General features: G+C 42.6%; 1 protein-coding gene across 4 annotated transcripts in view; it reads left to right on the top strand.

Annotated features, from left to right (window-relative positions):
- The window catches only part of INPP4B (inositol polyphosphate-4-phosphatase type II B), a 944,562-nt gene that overhangs the window by 901,558 nt on the left and 21,410 nt on the right, over positions 1-21,594 (top strand). For all 4 annotated transcript variants that reach the window (XM_082244155.1, XM_082244154.1, XM_082244153.1 and 1 more), the window contains one exon: positions 8,138-8,292. In XM_082244155.1, the coding sequence (XP_082100281.1) occupies positions 8,138-8,292 (155 nt within the window). The remainder of the gene's footprint in view (positions 1-8,137; positions 8,293-21,594) is intronic.

Genomic DNA, 21,594 nt, shown 5'->3' with positions numbered 1-21,594 from the left:
AATCCCTTCAACATGGAGTGCAGTCTCTCAAAGGTGTCACCTGTTTAAATGGGAGCACTACTGCCTCCTGGTTGGAGCACTCAGCTTTCTCCTGTCAAGGCCCCTGAGCTTCAGCCAGCTCCTGGCTTATAACAGGCATGCCCACTCACACAACCTGCAGGTCTCCAGTAAGACCTGGACACAGGATTGAAGGCTTGGTCCCACCCAAGACCCTTTGAAGCCTTCAAACTCCAGACCCTGATCCGAGATAACAAAACTTGGAGAAAACTGACAAGCCACTCTTCTCCTCTCAAACACAATGCTCTGGAGCTTCGCACTCTGCCTTAATGCAAATCCTGTGTGTTTTCTTCCTATTCTCACACAATGATGGGGCCTAGCAATGTCACAACTGCCATACAGTGACTTCTATAAAATACAAAATTTGCTTTAGCAACAAGCTGCATGTCAACAACCAAAACCAATAAAAAGACAGACTCACCTGTTAAATTTTATTTCTGTCTCTGTGTCCCCACTGTAGTGATTTACCCACAGTCTTTGTCCTTATATGGTTACATAGTTAGTGAGGTTGAAAAAAAGACACCAGTCCATGCAGTTCAACCTATGTTGAGTGTGTGTGTGCGTGTGTGGGTGTGTGCATGTCTGTGTGTTTGGTGTTAATAGTACATCGTATACCCCTGTATGTTGTGGTCGTTAGGGTGCCCATCTATATGTTTTATGAAACTATCGATGCTCCCCACTGAAACCACTGCTTGTGGAAGAGAATTCCACATCATTACCGCTCTGAAGGTAAAGAACCCTTTATGCAGTTTAAGGTTAAACCACTTCTCTAATTTTAGTGAATGGCCACGTGTCTTTTTAAATTCCCTTTCACTTAAAACTTTGTTCCCTATGCTAGGGTCACCAGTACAGTATTTGTACATTGATATCATATCCCCTCTCAAGCGTCTCTTCTCCAGAGAGAATAGGTTCAATGCTTGTAGTCTTTCCTCATAGCTGAAATCCTCCATTCCCCAGTTATCTTTGTAGCCTTTCTCTGGACTCTCTTTAGTTCCAGCACATCCTTCCTGAGGAAAGGTGACCAGAACTGGGCAGCATACTCGAGATGTGGCCGGACCAGAGTCTTGTAGAGTGGGAGAATTATTGTTTTATCTCTGGAGTAAATTCCCTTTTTTATACATGCCACTATTCTGTTGGCTTTGCTAACAAGTCAGTCCTAGTGACTTTTGTCACCAGAACCAAAGGTTATGAGCAATCCAAAATGTTACAGTTGCCACCAGAAGTGTAGGTAAAGGGAAACATCTGTCTAAGTGGGTATTTCCCCCAGCTTTTGGGAGATTTATACTCGCTTCCTACTGTGCCATATTAAGTAAAGGGAAATCTCCACAATGAGACATATAAAACAAAAACAAAATAGGCTTTCATTGCAGAAGAGACTCCTATGCCTCTTTTGCAATAAAAGCCCCTTTTCTACCAGCTAACTATTTTGTTAGGATTGTATCGATGCTCAATTCAGTGTACAGTCTCAGCATACACTGAGTGACTGGCTGGCCAATCAAGATAGCTACCAGACCTGGAAGAAAACTGGGCTAAGAATTCCACAATGACAACTGAGTAATAAAGGACATGGCAGACATCGATTTGCTGGAATAAGGAGCTTTGGGGTGTGCAGGCTGCTAAGCATGGTGGGTAGTGTACAAGGTAAAGGAGATGGGCACCAGTCACTTTTATATTTGCACAAAATGGAGTTTGTTACCCAGAACAGCCACAGTTCAGGGAGAGAGGGGTAGGACACAGGGACACCCATAGTCAAATAAAGCAGCAGACTAACAGACTGGCAGTCTCCTTAGACAAAAATAGAAAAGGTAGACAGCAGTACACAAAAAGAGCCTTTAGAGTGGAACCAGCAATATGTACTTTTTATATCAACAGCTGTTTCCTATAGCAACTAAAATAACTCATAAGAAGGTACAGGAATTCTCTGGATAATCCTGTCTTGACACATTTTTCCCAGGCTCTCCATGGATCCCCGGTCCATGCATGAGTAACTTCTGGTACTTCATCTCAAATCTCCATTCATTCTTTCCTTCATGCCTCCAGATGGTGAGCAGGTTCTCCCTTGCAGAGCTTTGAGCACATGGCTAGGCCTCAGGCTTTAAGGCTACCCAACAACTTATGTTCCTCACACATCCATCCCGGACTGCAGTCTGGGTGGGAGGACCCTGGTCATTTGACCTCCCCAATTATTTATACCCAGCATGCTTAGCGGCCATTCTGATTGGCTGAGAAAAATATGCAAATTCATAACCTAGCTTCGCTGTAGCTCATCACACTAATGCCAAAGGTAACAGTGCCACATATTGACAGAAGGTAGGAACCCAGGCTAAACTAGGCTTAGGAGAAAACCCAATGATCATAAATGTAGCACTCTCTAGATAGTGTGCTAGGTGTACATAGTTTAGTTGTTAGTGTAGGCAAATTGGTTGGAGAGCAAGGCCTGGGTTGAATCTGGGTCAGGGTTGAGTGACTCAGGGAGGCTGGATGGCTCAGCAGACAGCATCATCGTCTGGTCCCGTTTTTCTGTTTTCTGCAACCTTGGGGAAGCTTCCATAGGTAGTGGGTGGAGACTAGAAGGAGCTGCTTGGCATATTTGGTCCCCGACTAATCCCCAGCAAAAAGGGACTGGAAGGGGGTAGGCACCTCATAAATAGGTATGATTCATGCCAGCAGGGGCAGTCTGAGGATGATGGAGATGGAGTGCTGAAAAGGCTGTCGGTGGCTCTTGAGGGCACCCCCCAGTGCTGGGGGGGGGCGACTTCAGGCTTGGGGTTTAAGTGCTGGAGGAACCCTCTACAACACATGGAGGTATCCTTTCCTGGAGGCACAGGGGCAAGTGAGGACGGCAGGAGCAGGTCAGCATGTCTGGAAGATCTCCTTAGAGTCAGCCGGGTGGGCTGGTCAGTGTCAATCTGGAGGACTGTGGAGCGAGTGTCAGTCTGGAGGACTGTGGGAGAAGTTAGCCTGGTGGGCTAGTGAAAGGGGCTGCTGCAGCCAGGAGGGCTGGCGGGGCCTGAAGAGGTGGTGCTGGGAGCAGTGACCACAGAAAGTAATTGCTGGGAAAGTGTGACCTGTGACAGTCTATCTGTTCTCCCAAGTATAGTGGCTGCCAGTCCCTGCCTGTAATGGGCCTTTGCTACAAAACCACAATAGGGTTACATAGCTGAGTTCTGCTGAGTGTGCTGGAGGAAGAAGATGAGCTGTATATAGAGACTGCAAATAGGAAGAGTTGTCCCTAAAGTTTGTTTGAAGTCAAGTGGACATCCCATAAACTCCCACTCCTATCCAAGTTTATTACCCTCAATGAAACAAAAAAAAAAAAAACAGTCATGGACTCATCTCTGACTGTGAAAATTTGGTGTGCCTGGCTGTGCAGGGTGGAGAATCCCAATCTACTTGTGGCTCCTTAGGGGGTGCGCTACATAAACACTACAAATCAGCTAGGCCTCTATTTAGGACAAGGGTGCTACATTCTCCCACTGCCAAGGAGACCACGTCCTCGGAGTCTGCACACAAAAAAAAAAATCATGTGCTCTCAAGCCTGAGAGCAGATGTCTTGGCAAAAAGTGGATAGGGAAGGGAAAAAGGGAAGGATAAACTTTTAGTAACAATTATGTGTGGTATTCCACATGAAAGTAGATGAGAACGAAACTTAATTTACAATTATGTGCTGCATTCCACATGAAAGCAGATTAAAGATGCAATAGGCAAATTACTTTATATCCTAACTACACTTAATTACCAAAAGTATTGGTATGCCTGCCTTTACACACACACATGAACTTTAATGGCATCCCAATCTTAGTCGGCTGGGTTCAGTGCTGAGTTTGCCCACCCTTTGCAGCTATAACAGCTTCAACTCTTGGGAAGGCTATACCACAAGGTTTATGGGAATGTTTGACCATTAGTGTATGTATGTATGTATATATATATATATATATATATATATATATATATATATATATATATATATATTTGGAGCACTATCTACCCTCAACTGAGGAAGACAAATGTAAAAAGACATTAGAATATTTTACTGGTATAGCAATAATCCCTAGAGAGTGACACATTCTTCCAGAAAATATCAACATACCCAAAGCATTACGTTCCTAAGCATACTACTATTTAAGACAAAGAACTTACTGCTCACTCAGATTATCACCTCCACACCATCTGGTGACAGCAAAACAGAGAAAACTTTGCACACAGACACTTTTTAGTCCATGAAGTATAGGTTTCAGATGTAAGCTTGCCTGAGGGATAAAAGCACATCGTACTTAACTAGAACGTCACATTGTCTCTATAACCCTAGAGTTCAATGGGCACATGCTTAAAGCGGAGCTTCACCCAAAAGGGGAAGCTCTGCTTATTTGCCCCCTCCCGGCTGCCACATTTGGCACCTTTTAGGGGGGTGGGGGGAATTCATCCGGAAGTTTGGGCCCCCTCCTACTTCCTCCGCCGCTGAGCCATTCACAAAGTGCAGCGCACTTTGCGCAATGCACAGTAGGGAACCGACTGTGAAGCCACAATACTTCGCTGCTGGTTTCTCTTACCAGAGATGCTATTGGCAGTACCCAAAACCGAATGAAAAATCAGCTTGGGTGATGACACAGCTGGATTCAATGACAGGTAAGTCTACTAATATTAAAAGTCAGCAGCTACTGTATTTGTAACTGCTGATTTTATTTTTTTTCTTAAATTTTCTTTTTTTACATTTTATTGAGCTAGCCGAAGATTCATATTGTGTCTGTATCCCCAGAGTTTAGTAGGTACAAACTTATTGTGGACATTCTTGTTGGCTCTGATACACCAAAGTCCAACATGTACTTTCCTTGGTTTTGCTGACCTGTGTATCACAAAGGTCCTGTGTATTGTAACCAGAAGTAATATAATACTGATTCTCAGTAATAACCATAACTTGTCTCATTGCACTCACAAATATTGTAACTTTGAAACAAGTAACACAGCCACACAGGTATAAGGAGTAGCTATCTGTATCAGTTATAAGGAGTGCCCGTGACAATGATAAACTCTTTACTACATCTACTCAATAGGAATAAAGTCCCAAAAGAACTTGAAAAATACTTTAGCCTTTTGTGTAGCAGGAGACTAAGGCTATTTTCCTTCCATGTAGATAACAGGACATACTGGCAATCCAGAGCAACAGGCCTGTAGGTCACTTTTCAGGGCACTTCCTGCACTGCTGGTATCAGGAGCACAACCCAGCAGCAAGCAGCACAGGCAGGAGTGTCCCCACAGTAAGATTCTCCAGATAAAGAATAACTTCCTGTGGAATTACCAAAGCTGAACTGAGCAACACTAGTAACTGTTCCACGCTAAATCCCAGTAATAGAGACCATATACTTCTCAGCCCCTGATCCCAAGGGCTACGGGCACAGATTGAATGTGTATAACTGATTCAATATAGCCACCTAAGTAATATAGGGAATATGCTTCCGGTGAACTTTGTACATTTATTTTCTGGAACAGCAACAAAAATTGCAGGGGGTGCTTTATTAAAATCAGTATCAGCCATTCCCACAGGCAAGAAGTGTCACCACCATAACTGAGTAACAATGGTGGTAACCGCAGCAGCTTAGGTAACTTCATAGAAAATCACATCCCAGAATATACATACGTGGAAATCACTATTTTTGCACCTTTTTGTATCCTGGTTTGGATTACCAGCTTCAGATATCAGTGTGGCAAGACACAGAATCGACTCTTCCCACACCTGTGGGATGGACAGGCATGCATAGCCCAACTGATGGTGACAGAGGGTCGACAGTCCTCAGTTTCAGTCTCACCTATAGTAGCAGTTGATGCAGGCACTCTGATCTCTTCAGGGACAACTGGCACTGTGGGAACCAACTGATCAGGGCTAGTGATGGTTGCAGAAGACTCACAATGAGCGGTGCCAGTGGGAACGAACACTTCCACTACAGTGGTGGTGGTGCTGGCAGGTGCAATAGCCTCAAACAAGACCGGGTCTTTGCTGGGAACAAAAAGGACACTCTGGAATCAGCAGCAGCAGTGGTAGACTCAGTTTCTACAACAGTTGCATAACCACATACCCAGTCTACCTGCATCACTTGGGAAGGCAGTGGTGCGTGAGCACCTCCTAGCAGTTGTTTTCTGCAACGGTAACACTGACTCACTCCAGGGTGATACAAACATAAACAGGGGGGAAACATAGCCTGCAAATGATCCCCATGGCCGCAGAACTTTGAGAGATGTACAGTGGTATTTCCCCACGAGGCAGTAGCCGAAGGCTTGTGTCAGTAATAGTCTCTCCAATAGTGAAAAGAGTGGTGATGACCCTCAACTCAGGCTCAGCTGAGGCAGAATGGATGAATCCGGACATTTTTTCTGCACTCAGCACCTCTTTCCTTCTGCAGCATGTGTTGCAGAGATGGCTGTGCACATGACTGTGATTGCTTCAACTCCCTCCCAAGGGATTGGTCCAGCTGCTCTGCCAAAACTCTTCTGGAGTCTGCTTTAACCCCTTTATCACTGACATAAAGTGACAAAAGACCAGGCTGACACTCTCCCAAAAATAAAAATACAATCTGGTTTCGCCAATTGGTTAAAAAGGACAAAAGCACAGTCTCTGAAGAAAAAAGGTGTTCTTTGACACTTTCCTATATACCCCCAAAAAATGTCTGTGTAGTTGAAGTCCGTTGCTAGGGGCAAAAGTAATGTTGAGCCCCATTTACCTTCAGAGGCAGGGGGATGACCCTCAGAGACAGGGAGGGCTGACATTTCACCTCCCCGTGCAGGTTGATATGCATAGTGGGTAGTGTACAAGGTAGAAGAGATGGGCGCCAGTCTCTTTTATGCCTGCACAAAAAAGAAGTTTATTATTCAGAACAGCAGTCGTTCAGGGAGAGAGGGGTAGGGCACAAACACCCTTGGTCAAATAAAATAGCAGACCCGCAGACTCCCTTAACTTAGAAAAGGTAGACAGTCTTTAAGCTGGAACCAGAAATCTGTACTTTTTTGTAGCAACATCTGTCTCCTATAGCAACTGAAAGGAACTCTCAAGAGGGTGCAGGAATTCTCTGGATGATCTGTCTTGACGCTTTCCCAGGCTCTCCATGGATCCCCGGTCCATGCAAGAGTAACTTCTTGTGCTTCATCTCAGCTCTCCATCCTTTCCTTCATGCCTCCAGATAGTGAGCAGGCTTTCCCTTGCAGAGCCTTGAGAACATAGCTAGGCCTCAGGCTTCAGGCCTACCAAGCTGTTCCTCACACATCCACCCCACACCGCAGTCTGGTTGGAAGGGCCCTGATCACTTGACCTCCCCAAATATGTATACTATTTTCCAGAATGCTTAGCGGCCAGTCTGGCTGGCTGAGAAAAGTATGTATATTCAGAACCTAGCTTCACTGTAGCTCATCACACTAATGCCAAAGGTAACAGTGCCACCTATTGACCGAAGGGAGGAACCACAGCTTAACCAGGCTTAGGAGAAAACCCAAATGATCATAAACACTACAAATCAACCAGGTTAACTACAACCCTGCAAACATAAATTTTCAGTAAGTCCCTGTTTAGGACAAAAGTGCTACATTTGAATTTTAATGTACTGACCAATTTGTACAGTATACAAAATACTGAAATTATTAAGTTGGGCATGATTCGCAAATATTTTTTTTGCACACATTGCATGATTTTGTGTGTGTTACTTTCTGGTAATCACCAAGATAACTAAATATATACATATTCCAGACATAAAGTGAACTGAAATCTGATTCCTGTGAGTTACAGCTTCAGCGAATAAACTTGGGTAGGTCAGTAAATAGTTACCATGTGTGTCTGTTGTTCTCAGGAGTTCTCACATAAGTCATATACGTCAAGGCAGATGTATTCTCCAGATCATAGGAAGTATGGTGTAATTGGATCATTGCAAAAAAAAAAGGGTGAAGTAGAGTACCAAATTTTAAATTTGAAGCCTTGTTGCTAATGTCACAACCAGCATAACTGAAATGTCATGATTAATGTATATATTTGTATCTATAAATAGATTACATAGTTATATGTATTTAGCAGAATGTAAAGACAAAATTTTTTCCTCCACAGATCTGCCGGAAAATGAATGGAGTTAGATTTACTTGCTGTAAAAGTGCGAAAGACCGAACATCTATGTCAGTGACGCTGGAGCAGTGCTCAGTCTTGAGAGATGAACATGATCTTCACAAAGACTTCTTTGTCCGGGCTCTTGACTGCATGAGAAGGTATGTATAGCATGTGTAGTAGTTTAAACATCTTTGTTCGTATACACGTTGATGCCTTTAGTCAGTCCCTGGAGGAAACTTTTGCTACCCTCTAAGTCTTAAAGAATGCTGAGGATATCATTACAATGTGAGGGAAACTATCTCTTAGATTGTTGTCATGGCAACAAGTGTCTCCATTGGAAGATTTCCTTTCTACTCCTCTTCTGGTTGCCACTCATTATTGGGATTTGTCCTCACTTTTATTCCACATGTCCTTAACAATTATAGTAAGTGAATCTCCCTAGTGGGTTCTAACCCCTCACCATTCTATCCAGATCTAAAAAAAAGTTTGCCTTTAGTTATTCTTTATGCACCGTTCACATATATGTGAATTGGATGTGCTTTGAACCGCATCCGATTCGCATGACATGTGAACCAAACCGGCTTTCTATGGAGCCAGATCACATATATGCAGTGAAGCAGCAGTGCAAATTCTCTGCAAATTTAAAGAGTCCTGTGCATTTTCTGAGCACTGCAGTGTGATTCAGATGTGATGTCCAGGCTTATTGCCTTCTATGGGAACGCATCTGAATTGCACATCTGATCAGTTTTGAACATGAATTTGATCTGGAAAAAAAAAACAGCGTGGGGGCCCCTTAAGTCTGGTATAGGTTTTGAGGGGAACCCCCATGCCAAAATGTAAAAAAAAAATGGTGTGCGGTCCCCCCCAAAATTAATACCAGACCTTTATCCAAGCCTAAAGCTTGGTGGGTGGGCAAGCACCTCCTCCACCTGAATCATACCAGGGTACATGCCGCCAACATGAATGGGGGTCTGCGGGCAGGGGGCTTATTGGAATCTGGCCCCCAGATCCTGGCCCACCATGTGAATGAGTATGGGATACAATGTACCCCTACTTATTCACCAAAGAAAGTGTCAAAAAGTAATAAAAACACAGAGACAGTTTTTGACAATTCCTTTATTAAAAAAACAATGTCTCCCAGTGTAGATCCATCGTCAATCACATTGTCATGATACAGTGTCATATATTTGCAGATTCAGGATTCTTTGCTTGAGGGCTGAGATTTACATACACTTTTATATATTTTATATTATTTATATTTTTTACACATTTGTATAGATTTTTATTTGCGCAACACTATTATAATATTTATTGGCTCTTTGCATTTTTATGAGAAGTGAAGTGTCTGCGGCATTTAAAATCTGTTGTAGGTAGGTTGCTCGCAGGAATCCTTGTTTTTTTTTTTTTTTGTTTTGTTTTGTTGTTTTTTTGTTGTTTTTTCCATCGTCCATCACAATGCCCTCCGCCGACCCTGGAAAAAAAAAAAGCTCAGTTCGCGATGAAGGCTCCCGTCATCTGACTGCTCCACCACCTGACAGTTCTTAAGTAAGGGATGGGGCCACCTGGCAACGTCACCTGGTGGCACCGCCCCCTTATGATGTAATCGACCAGTGGATGCTGGATCAGTGACGTCCCAAGGGGGCAGTGCAAACAGGTGACATCGTCACAAGATGGCCCCGTCCCTTAGCTATTTAGGAAATGTCAGATGGCAGCGCAGGCAGACAATGGGAGCAGAGCTTTTTTTTCCCGGTTCAGCGGTGGCGGCGGACATTGTGCTTGACGATGGATCTACACAGGTGGACATTGTTTTTTTTTAATAAAGGAATTGTCAAAAACTGTCTGTGTTTTTATTTTTCTTGACACTTTTTTGGTGAATGAGTAGGGTGCAATGTACCCCATACTTATTCACATGGGAGGGGGCTTGGGTGACAAAGTGCTTTGGAGTGAGAGGACATGTGGCTTGGTATAGTTCAGGGGGTTCAGCTGCTTTCTCCCCCTCTTTTCCTGGCCTGCCAGGCTGCATGCTTGGATAAGCATCTGGTATGGATTTTGTTTTGGACACCATGCCATTTTTTAAAATTTTAGTATGGGGTTCCCTTTAAAATCAGTACCAGACCAGAAAGGGCCCCCCACAGCGTTTTCTTCACAATTTTTAGCGGGGACACCGCTGACAGCTGATTAGTCATCCATTGTTAAGAATTCGGTGGCTGGCTTCCTGGCCAGCTCCTTAACAACCAGACTGCCGGCTCCAAAAATTTGCGTCTGATCCACATTTAAATCACAGCTAAACCACTAAACAACTGCTTTGGAAATTTGCAGTGCAAACTGAGGGGAAATTAGAACTGGACATGTGTGAACTTATGCCTCGTACACACGCATCGATTATTGGCCAGGAATTTTCAGCCAACGTCCGATCGGCCGATTTTCGGCTTGTTAGTATGATGCTTTCGACAACCGACTCCGACTTTTCGGGCCAAAAAAAATCTGGTGTGCAGGCTATAAAATTTTTGTTGCCCGTCAACACAACGGCCGATTTTCCGTCAGTCAGTACAGATTTCGGCAGACAAAAATCAGATGAGCAAGACTGGGCATGCTCAGAGAAGAAAAAACACACGGAAAGTAAACCAGCACATGACATCACTTCTGAAGTTGGTTTTTGTTGGCCGAGAAAATTTGTGTGCAGTCTAGGCACATTCCAACCAACAAAACACCACTCTGGACAAAAGTCGGACGATCGGTCGGCCGATAATTGTTGCATGTGTACGAGGCATTAGCCTTAATGAATACCCTACAGCAGCAGGCAGCTCTTCGCATCAAAGGGAATAAACTTTATTCCTTGCTAATAGCTAATGAGCAGTCCCTTCACGTTCACTGTATCCTGTTCCTATACATCTACGGTATAGTTTGGAGAAACCATGGGAATATCACAGTAAACAGATGTATTTGTTCTGTAACATCCTACAAGGAGAAATTGTGTGCAGTAATCTATAGTATCCAAACAGTTTATGGTGAAAAATTAGGGCTCATTCAGGTAAGGCCCATCCACTTGTTAACAAGTTTAAATACGCTGACTTCTATTCTGAGACAATAGCTTTAAAATCAGTGGGAATAATGAAAGCCAGGGTTTTCACAGAGCCATTTAAAGCCAGACTCTGGGAACAATTCATTTTAGTTAAAGCCCACCTACTGCACCGCAGTTTTTTTGTTTTTATAACAGTGCAAAGTGCAAAATAAAACCTAATCGTGCGGTATCTATCTGCTCTTTCATATTTTTAAAATGATGATTGATCTTTACCCTATTCTCCCTCCACCCACAAGACCTGTCTCATGACCAGCTATATTACGTCTTGAACTGCAGTGCAACCATAAGTTGAGGTCCGCACAGCACCAGTGGGTGCTGGGACACGAAATCCCAGAGATGGTGGCTACATCACTATTCAGCTTTCATTTTGACAAATGCACTGCAACATAAGAAGATAATTTAGTCTACAATTGTATGATATTTATCCTCATGTATGATTATGTTTAACTGCAATGCAATGGGCAAACAAAGGGTTTGGTATATAGGCGGTCCCCGGGTTACAAACATCCGACTTACAAACAACTCCTACTTACAAACGGAGAGCGACAACAGGAAGTGAGTGGAAATCTACCCCTAGGAAGGGAAATTCACTCTTGTAAGAGTTCTTATGGAAAAAAAGTGTCTCCACTGAAGCTTTATCACTAATCCCTGTTTCCACAACAACCCAAAATTTTCAAAATCCAATTGTCATAGGGACAGAAAGTGAGGTGAAATTTTCTGAACAGGGGCACAGACAGCAAAACAAATGTTACAGGGGTGTTAACCCTCCCCTATACTATCCAAAAAACCTAAAAATGATTCTTTTGGCTGGAGCTAAGCTTAAAAAATATACCTGTTCCGACTTACAAACAAATTTGACTTAACAACAAACCTACAGTCCCTATCTTGTTTATAACCTGGGTACTGCCTGTACTACAGCTTTTTTGTGTTGCCCAGAGTTTTTTGCTTTAGTAGTTTCTCAAGCAGCCACTAATGTGCCTTATCGTAATCAAGTTGATCTTTATCTCTCTCCCCTCTATTTTATAATTTGCATATTTTGATACCTAATGAAACCTTTCTAATAGATACTTCAGCTCATAATTGGCATTTAGTAAAGAGTCTATGGTCATTTACAAGTACTATAGAAATGTTTAGAGATATTATAAAAATGTGATTCTCCCAAAATAGGAAATGATGAGCCCGCATTGAAAGCACCTGTATTGCATCCCACCTGACAAGTCTTGTGCAAGTCTCAAGCATTCATTATGGAAATGTAGTACCTTAAATGCTTTTGATATTTCCATGTGACCTGCTGAGCACCATTTTCCTTTAAGCACTGGCTAGGGGAGGAAATGAAATGTCCCAATCATGTCATAATAATGCTATGGACATGACTGGGGCAAGCCCTTGAACCGATAAGGATTGGGTGAGTCTAGGACAACCAAGCCACTGGCCAGCACTTGAATGGACACTGGGCACCATGCAGACTTGAAGAGGAGCAGCTTCCTTTGAAACTGAGTGTTACAAAGCCACTCTGAGTTATGGTTTAGTAGAAGAGGTGAGGCTGGTACTCCGTTTTAAACCAGACTATGTAGCACAAAATCTTTCTGTGCTACAAGAAGGAACACGGGCTTCTTAAAACTCAGACACAGACTTTCTCTGTAGCCTGTACAATACTACACACAACATAAATGATGTTCTAACAAATTCCCAGGCTTGTTACCTTTACAGTATTGCAATTGTTATTGTGGCCTTTGTCAACCAGGGTGCCGGTCAGGTTTCTTGGCAAAATTACTAAAAATTGCCCAAAAATTGTATGCAATCCAGCAAGCCAGTGTATAAAGTCTGCCTTTTAGTTACACAAAGCTTTCATTGTGCACCATTACATTACTTCTAGCCACTGATGTCCAAACTATCAGTGATGTCATCAGTTGATAAGGAGGATATTGGGTGCCTGTACAAAATCCTTGTTTGCCCCTCACATGCCCCTCTTTGTCAGCACTGGGGTCACATTAGCTGAGTGGGACAGAAAAACTGAGGGAGAAGAGAAACATTGGAATACTAGTCAGTAGCAGTGTACAAAAGTGTGTTTGCTTTGGAAGAATAAATCACCTCTAAGAGGGGTTCTACGTGTGTGGATGTTGTTGCGGTATATAAAACTATTTTGTTTTTTACAATTTAGAATGAGGTACCCTGAGGCTGTGCAGACTTTTAAAGGGTACCTTGGCTAAGGTTGAGAAACTATACCTATACCATTATTACGTAGAAATGTACCTCTGCTGCATCATGTATTTGAAGTCCCAGTTGATGTAATTTGCTATTTAGAAAGAGGAGCTCAAGCCCCCCCCCAACCAAAAATTTAAAAGTCAGCAGCTACAAATACTGTAACTGCTGACTTTTAATATTAGGACAATTACCTGTTGAGGGATCTCATGATGTCGGCACCCCAGCCGATCCTTCAGTCGGCTCTCGGGTGCTTCTGCCGCCATTCCTTGTGAGTGAAACCGTCAGTGAAGCCTTGCGGCTTCACAGGTGGTTTCTAACGCACATGCGCAAAGCGTGCTGCACTTTTTCGAATGGCCCGGCAGTGGGAAAAGGAGGAGGGGGGCCAAACTTCCAGGGAACCGCACTTCTGGGGGACCACGCCACAGAGAGGTCACCCGGAACAGCTACCTGCTTCCCTTTCCCTACCCCCGAAAGATGCCAAATTTGGCAGCAGTGGAGGAAGCAAACAAGCGAAGCTTTCCCTTTTGGGTGGAGCTCCTCTTTAATGACTGAACATTACAGCTTTTCACTGTAATTACATTATTTTGATGCCTCAGAAACGTAAACTTTTCATGGGGCTCTGCTATTAACAAAAACAAAATGTTTGAGTTTAGCCCCGTATTAAAGGGTAAAGAACGACAGCCCCCCTTCAAGTTTTCTTAGCCAAATAGCTCAACACACGAGGCATTTTCTTCCCTGTGTGCTGTCAGGCTGAAATAAACTCACTTTGGAGAGGAGATTAATAACTGCAATCCTTTTATACAAACCTTTCCACCTCCAACTTTTAAAATACTGTATATTGTGTAAACCAAGTAGGCCATTGCAATGCTTCAGTTCAGGGATAGCAGACGTGCTGTTAAGCAAATAGAAAACTATCAAGGTAAGAAGGTGATAAAAACTTTGGTTTCCTGCTCTTATGGAAAAAACCCTCCCCCTTTATAACCAGCAACTGAACACCAAACTTTAATTCTAAATTGATAATAGTGAGCAATAAAGAAAAGAAAGGGGTGCAACTCTCTCTTAACATAAATCATTATGAAGGGATTGATTCACAAAATTATATTGCATGAGATAGTTGGGTCACATGACACATTTACACAAACATGAAATCTAATGCAGCGTGAAAAAGGCCATTTCAATACAGTTTTATGTGGTATTTACTGCAAAAACTAGAAAATGCTTGGTAAATACTGCATGAACCTGTCTATTCATTAAAAAAAATAAGTGAACAAAAACATTCCTTAAATAAGGGTTGGTCTAGCCATGTGGCCTTTAACGAACTAGCTGGTTGTTAAGAAACCAGCACCTGTGACGTCCTTTAAAGTATTGCTAAACCCAGTACCCTACATTCGCTATATCTGGTCTCCCACAGTACACAGAACATGGAAATGGAATTATTTTAGTAAATATAAACTGCTAAACACCCTTTCTTATCAGCAGTTAAAGCAGTCTTTTGGCGTCTATCAGTGTCCAGCGGAGCACTGGTTAAAACTTGGAGGAGGAGTTTTAATTTTCCCCTGATGGTCCTATGAATTCTGCAGGATCTCTGGCCCCCTGTCTGGACAGTGCTGATTGGCCCTGTGCCTATCACATGCACCCTCCCAAGAGAAAAAAAAACTCTGGCAATACACACTAAACTGCAGAGTGACTCCAAAGACTCTGTGTTATCAGGAAATTATTCGGGGACAGTAGAAGAAGAGAAGGATCAGAGAAGGATCAAACAGCCTTTTTACACAAATGCAGAGGATTAACCCCTTAGGTTCCACAGTGAGTATAACAAGCATGCTTTATTGCATATACAGACTGATTTTACTGTTGTAGGTTTAGTAACACTTTAACAATCAGTGAATAACTGGATGTTAAGGAGCTGCCACCCACCAGTTTCCTAAACCAGTGAATATCTGGTTGTTAAAGAGCCATCTATCCTAACAACGATGCCTTATCTGCTGTCAGCAGGATTCCCTGGTGACGGCAGAGTATAAATAAAAAAGGAGTAAGCATTAGAAACAAAAAAAAAAAAACCCCTCTGGTCTGTTATGGATTTTGGGTTTACCTCATGCAAAAAAAAAAAAAAAAAAGAGATGTCCCCTCTCAAATTCTATACCAGACCATTATTTAAAGTAATTGTAAAGTCTCCTTTTTTTTTGTTTTTTTTTTAAATAACAAACATGTTATACTTCCTGCTCTGTTGCAGTGGATTTGCACAGAGTAGCCCTGATCCTCCTTTTCTCGGGTCCCTGTTTGCAGCTCCTGGCCCCTCCCTTCAGTCGAGTGCCCTCACAGCAAGCAGCTTACTATGGGGGAATTCGAGCTGAGCTGCAGCTCCGTCTGTCCATTTAGTCACAGAGCTGCAGTTTGGCCCCGCCCCTCTCTCCCGATTGGCTGACTGACTTTGACAGCTGTGGGAGCCAATAGCGCCACTGCTGTGTCTCAGACAATCAGGAGGGAGAGTCCTGGATTGCCGAGGGACGCATGAACATCGCTGGACAGAGATCTGGTTCAGGTAAGTAATAGGGGGTGCTGGGGAGGATACTACACCCAGAAGGTTTTTTATCTTAATGCATAGAATGCATTAAGATAAAAAAAACCTTCTGACTTTACAACTCCTTTAAGCAATCATCATTTACGATGAACACTGGCTGCTGACTTAAAAAAAAAAGGGTCTTACCTGATGAATGCCTCCCGCAGGATTATAGCTCCACTGTGACTGCTCCCACCACCTTGTGATGCCATCAACCCAACATGCATCATTCGATGATCATCAACATGGGGACAAGGTGCCCCCCAAAAGCACCCCCTTTCATATTGAGGGCATGTGGCCTGGTACAAATCAGGAGGGGGGTGCTTGCTCCTCCCCCTCCCCTTTCCTGGCCTGCCAGGTTGTATCCTTTCTTAAAGATCTGGTATGTATTCAGTGGGGGGACCCCACGCCATTTTTTTCTTTTACTTTTTTAATGCCAGCTCTTCTTTTGTTTACATTTTGCTGTCAGTGGGGAATTCTGTTGTTAGGAAGACGACGGGTGCTGGTCCCTTTGGTATTTGACCCCTGTGGCGGAGATGCAGAAGACTAGCGTACCGGTAAAAAAAGCTGCATAATCAGTGGAACTAGAGTAGAAAGGTGATCCCCTGGAGCTGGAATAGCAGCAAAAGTGCTTTAAGACCTTCTTGTTGAATTTAGTGGTTGTAAACTCTAGTGCTTATTCTCCTTCTCAGTGCTACTCCACACTCCACTTTAAACACCTTTGTTGCAAGTGGTGAATGATTGGTTTGGCACAGGATTTTTTGTATGGACAGAAGAGTAGTCTACACAAATTTTAGTTGGACATTTTTTATATATTACATTTTAACACTAAATAGCATATTATTTAGAAGTTTTGTGTGCACTGTTTTATACCATTGAAAAATGTTACTAGCATAACACTAGCTGATTTTTTATTTTCATAGCATTTTGAATGTTTTGTGTAGCTCCCTCTAGTATGTGCTAGAAGTAATGCTAGTGTAGTTGTTAGTATAGGAAAAATTTAACTTGGCTGAGTGCCAAGCTTAGGCTGTGAATCTGGGTCAGGGTTCAGTGACTCGGGGGCTGGATGACTCATTAGACAGCTCTCTCTGGCCTTTCTCCCTCATCTGGAAATTGGTAGAAACTTCCAGAGCTGCCATACATATTTATTAGGGCCTCAACCAATCCCCTGCAAAAAGGGTCTGGAAGGGGGCAGGTCACCTCATAAATAGACATGAGTCATGGCAGCAGGGGCAGTCGGGTGGAAGTTGGAGATGGATTGCTGTGGAGGCTGTCATTGTCCCCTTGGGGCTGCCCTCTAGTCTGGGGGGGTGGGTGACCTCGGGAAGGGGCTCGGCTGCTGGAGGGTCCCTTCTACAACACACATGAGGAGGCTCTGCTGGAGGCACAGGAACAAGGAGAGAGGTCAGTAGGAGTAGGTCAGCATGTCTGGGAGGTCTCCTGAGGGTCAGCCTGGTGGGCTGATGAGTGTAAGGCTGGAGACTTGTGGGAAAGTTAGTCTGGAGGGCTAGTAAAAGGGGCAGCTGCAGCCAGGTGGGTTGGCAGTGCCTAAAGAGAAGATGCTGGGGTCAGTAGCCACAGGAGAGATGCAACCTGGACAATAAAATTCTGCTACACATCCAAGGGGCCTCGAGTTCCTGCCTATAATGGGCCATTGCTTCATCTGACTAAGTGACTGTTGGACAAATTACAGTGTTCCAGTTGTGTTCTGTAAGCAAGTGAGTGCTGGAGGAAGAAGAGGAGCTGTATATAGATCTGTATATAGAGACTGTATATAGGAAGAGTTGTTCTGATGTCAAGTAGGCACCCCATACTCTCCCATCCCTATCTAAGTTATTAACGTTCAATAAAACAAATAAAAAAAAAAAAAACAAAGTCAGAAACTGTTCTCTGACTCAAGTGTGCCTGTGAAGATTCAGTGTGCCTGGCTGTGCAGGTTTGGGGATCCCAGTCTACTTGCGGCTCCTTCGGGAGTGCGCTACATTTGTAATAAGCACTTGATGGTAGAGTTTTTAAGTAATTTATAGGGATATATGTGCTGCACCCCTTTCTTTTCTTACCTTCTTCAAGGTAAGAATGTGATCCAAAAATTAAGGATGGGAAGTGTTCGATATGACCTGGCTCTGTGAGACAAATCAATAAACATGTTTTAAAACACAAATACCTATGCCTATATAGCAATAGAAGGAGCTGACTGCAGGAGACCATAGTCCTTCTTGGGGTTTGGAGCTTTTAGAAATAGGAAGTAGGTAGGTTGAAATATCAATGTTCTTGCATATAAACAAAATCTAAAATTCCAGAGCTACAAATTTTCAAATTTTGTTACATGCTTCTTTTACACTGACTCACTGTAGTTGTGTAGCATATTTACTTTAATTCTGTTTAGGTAGGCAGCTACGTTTTATAGACAGGAACATGTTAGAAAACTATTCCCAAAACTTCATCAGCTCTATAGCTATAAAGTCAATTATGACAGGAGTCAGCAATTCACACTTAACCCATACAAATTATGAAAAATAAAGCACATTGTTAACAGTGCTGTGAAATAATGTACTGGGTAATATGTTAGGCAATCATAGAAGAAATGGCTGCACTCCAGGTGTGATCAAAATTCAGGTTTATTGGCTGAACATCCCAATGTGACAAATGTGGCAAGGTAGACGCGTTTCACACACTAGTATGTGTGCTTAATCATTACCAAATGATTGCTTACTAAAGATTAAGCACACATACTAGTGTGTGAAACACGTCTACCTTGCCACATTTGTCACATTGGGATGTTCAGCCAATAAACCTGAATTTTGATCACACCTGGAGTGCAGCCATTTCTTCTATGACTAATTATCCACAGAGGCGAGCCGAGGCATGCACCAGTGTGTCATCTGGCTTCTGGAATCCCCTAGAGCAGTGAGTTCTCTTCTCTTTTGTATGTAATATGTTAGGCAACCTTTGTGTCTTTTCATATATGGTGGCTATACTATGCAGTAGTATAGTGTAGTATACTATACTATACTACTATGGAGTAGGTTTTCCAACATACATGTACTACACATCTGCTGAGAACCACGCCTAAGGTTGCTGATAGCCATGTTTTATCTTGCAAGGTGCTGTAAAGAAACCAATGCACTACAAACACTGTAAGAGTTAAAGTCACTCTAAAATTGCTTAGAATTTTCTTGAATGCCTTTCTGTTTTGTACATTTACTTTATTCTGTCTTCAGCATAAATTCCAGCAATTTTCACAGGGTTAGTTTATATTTTTGTTTCTATTTTTTCCCCCCGTAAATTAGCTAACTTTTCTTCAGAACACCAAGTTCTTTATTAACATACGAGAAAGTTATAACGCTGCCTAATGACTCTTCAAAAAAAGCCTGTCTTCTAGCAACCTTTAAATAAATGTTCCCTGTGTTTCTTGACAATTAGAGGGATTTAAGTTTTCAGTTTCATTTGAATGCTTAAGTTATTTACTCTTGCAAGTCACGAAATGCTGTAGTCAAGCACATATACAAAAAAAAAAATCATTTGTTAGGTCTTGTAGGGGAAATAATGATCTGTCCTGTGATCCTCAGCAGGCATGCAGATCAATATAATTATAAAGAAATGCCGTGAATTACAGAGAAAACTGTATCAGCACTTTCTGCTACCTGAACAGAGGAAAACGGTGGGGACAAGCATTGCTTGCAGCATGCTGATGTACTTACACATCACACCACGAATTAGCTGCCAAACAACAAAGTGGTCCAAAATCTTGATTTTTCCCTTTATTTCTAAAACCACTCTTAAGCCTCAGAGGACTTGGTTACTAAGCTGGAGGCACAGCTGTGTCTACCTAGATAGAATGCATTTGCTGTTTTCCATTATTTTTCAGTCTGTTCAGATAGTTATTACTCAATATATTTCCCCGTTAGAATACTGTACTTCAGTGTGCTGGGGCTTATTTATAAGAAGTAGTTCTGTTTCTCATATCAGACAATCTGATGGATTACTTTATTTGAATTAGGCTCCAGAACCTCTGCTGTATGATTCAGTAATTTGAAAAGAAGCCCCAAGCTTTTTCCATGTGTCACAGGTCATACTGCCTTGTTAGAAGTCCCCAGATCTGATTTTTAAGTGAGCCTATTATAACCTAAAAATTCCCTAAAGTAAGAAAAGTACTAAAGTGGTGCCAGACTGCCAGCAAATACCCATGTATGTTTTTAGATTAAACCCAGTGTCTTTATGGAGGTCCACACATGCCTAGGCCTTCATCAAGGCATCCTAGGCCTTACTCAATCTTGCCCTGTAGTGAAGCTGAAACCATTCTAGGGGTAGGATGCAAAGGCTTTGCTGGAAATGCAAGTGTCACATTAAAGAATACAGTATTCATATTACAGGTCCCAGGATAAAATACTATAGTGCTGACTTGTGGATATAATATTGCAGTGTAAAAGCGAAATCAATTAATGGTGCTTGGGGGATACAGTAATGCTTGCTGGAGGATACTAATGTTAGGATTAAATATGACAACGCCCTCATATTGTAACAATTGCTAGATTTTTGTCTGATTATTGTAATGATTGCCAGTTTGCTGTCCATGTATTGCCATATGTACCCATTTGTAGCCCAGCTGGTGTAATAATTGCCCATTTGTTGCCAGTACTGCTCACTTGTTATCCATAAATTGAAAGTCTGCTGGCCAAGTGTTGTCACAGTTGCTAGAGTTTGTCTACATTTTGCTACAGTTGCCAGCACACTATAATTGGCAGTGTGTTGCCCACGTATTATCATACTTATCTGTATATTACAACATTTAGCTCAATGGCATCATCTGTGTGAGTGTGAAACAAATAGATCACTGTTGTTCAGAACACCATATCATTTAATCCCCTGCTAGGCTTTCACTTGTAGTATATCAAACTACACAAGTAAAACTCGGATATTATGGCCACACCCCTAATTTACAGCATAGCACACTGACATTATACACCTGGCTTTCTGTGCTTAACTCTTGCTAACACATGTCTGACACACAGGGCCGCTGATGGGGGGGGGGGGTACCAATCCTCCTGTAGGGGGCCTGGGCACACAGGGAGGCCCCAACAGCATGGGGAATCGGTGTGGTTGGGTGGAGGGGCAATTACAGAAGGAAGCCCTGTGCGGCTCTCTGCAGCAGCTGAAAGCCAGTTTCAGCTGCTGCAGGGAGAAACAAAGACACAGGGCATCGTTCCTGTAATTGCTTCACCGACACCGATCTCCCTCCCTGTTCTGCCTGCTTCTGCTCCACCCTTCTCATGTGCCCCCTATAATTGTGCCGCCTTCCCTCCCGCAGCGCTGCAGGCTTCCCTGTCTTGTAAAGAAAAATAAATTGTAAAAAAAATAATAATTAAACATTGTACTAAATAATTAATAATTTATAAACATTTTTAACATTAAAAAAAATATATATAATTTTTTTAAATGTAAAAAACAATTAAAAAAGGGCTAATTCACACAGGTTCTCTGTTATGTTTGTGTCCGCTAATAATGCATTTAGTGTATTTTTTTAGAAAATATTGTCTTGATATATTCAAGGGGAGGGGTCCTGCCAGGTAGGCTGTACAGGGCCCGTGATTTCTAACAGCAGCCCTGCTGACA

The sequence above is a fragment of the Pelophylax lessonae genome (genome assembly GCF_965119305.1).
Source record: "Pelophylax lessonae genome assembly, chromosome: 1".
NCBI classification, from domain to species: Eukaryota; Metazoa; Chordata; class Amphibia; order Anura; family Ranidae; genus Pelophylax; species Pelophylax lessonae.
This window is presented reverse-complemented; position numbering and strand designations above follow the sequence as displayed.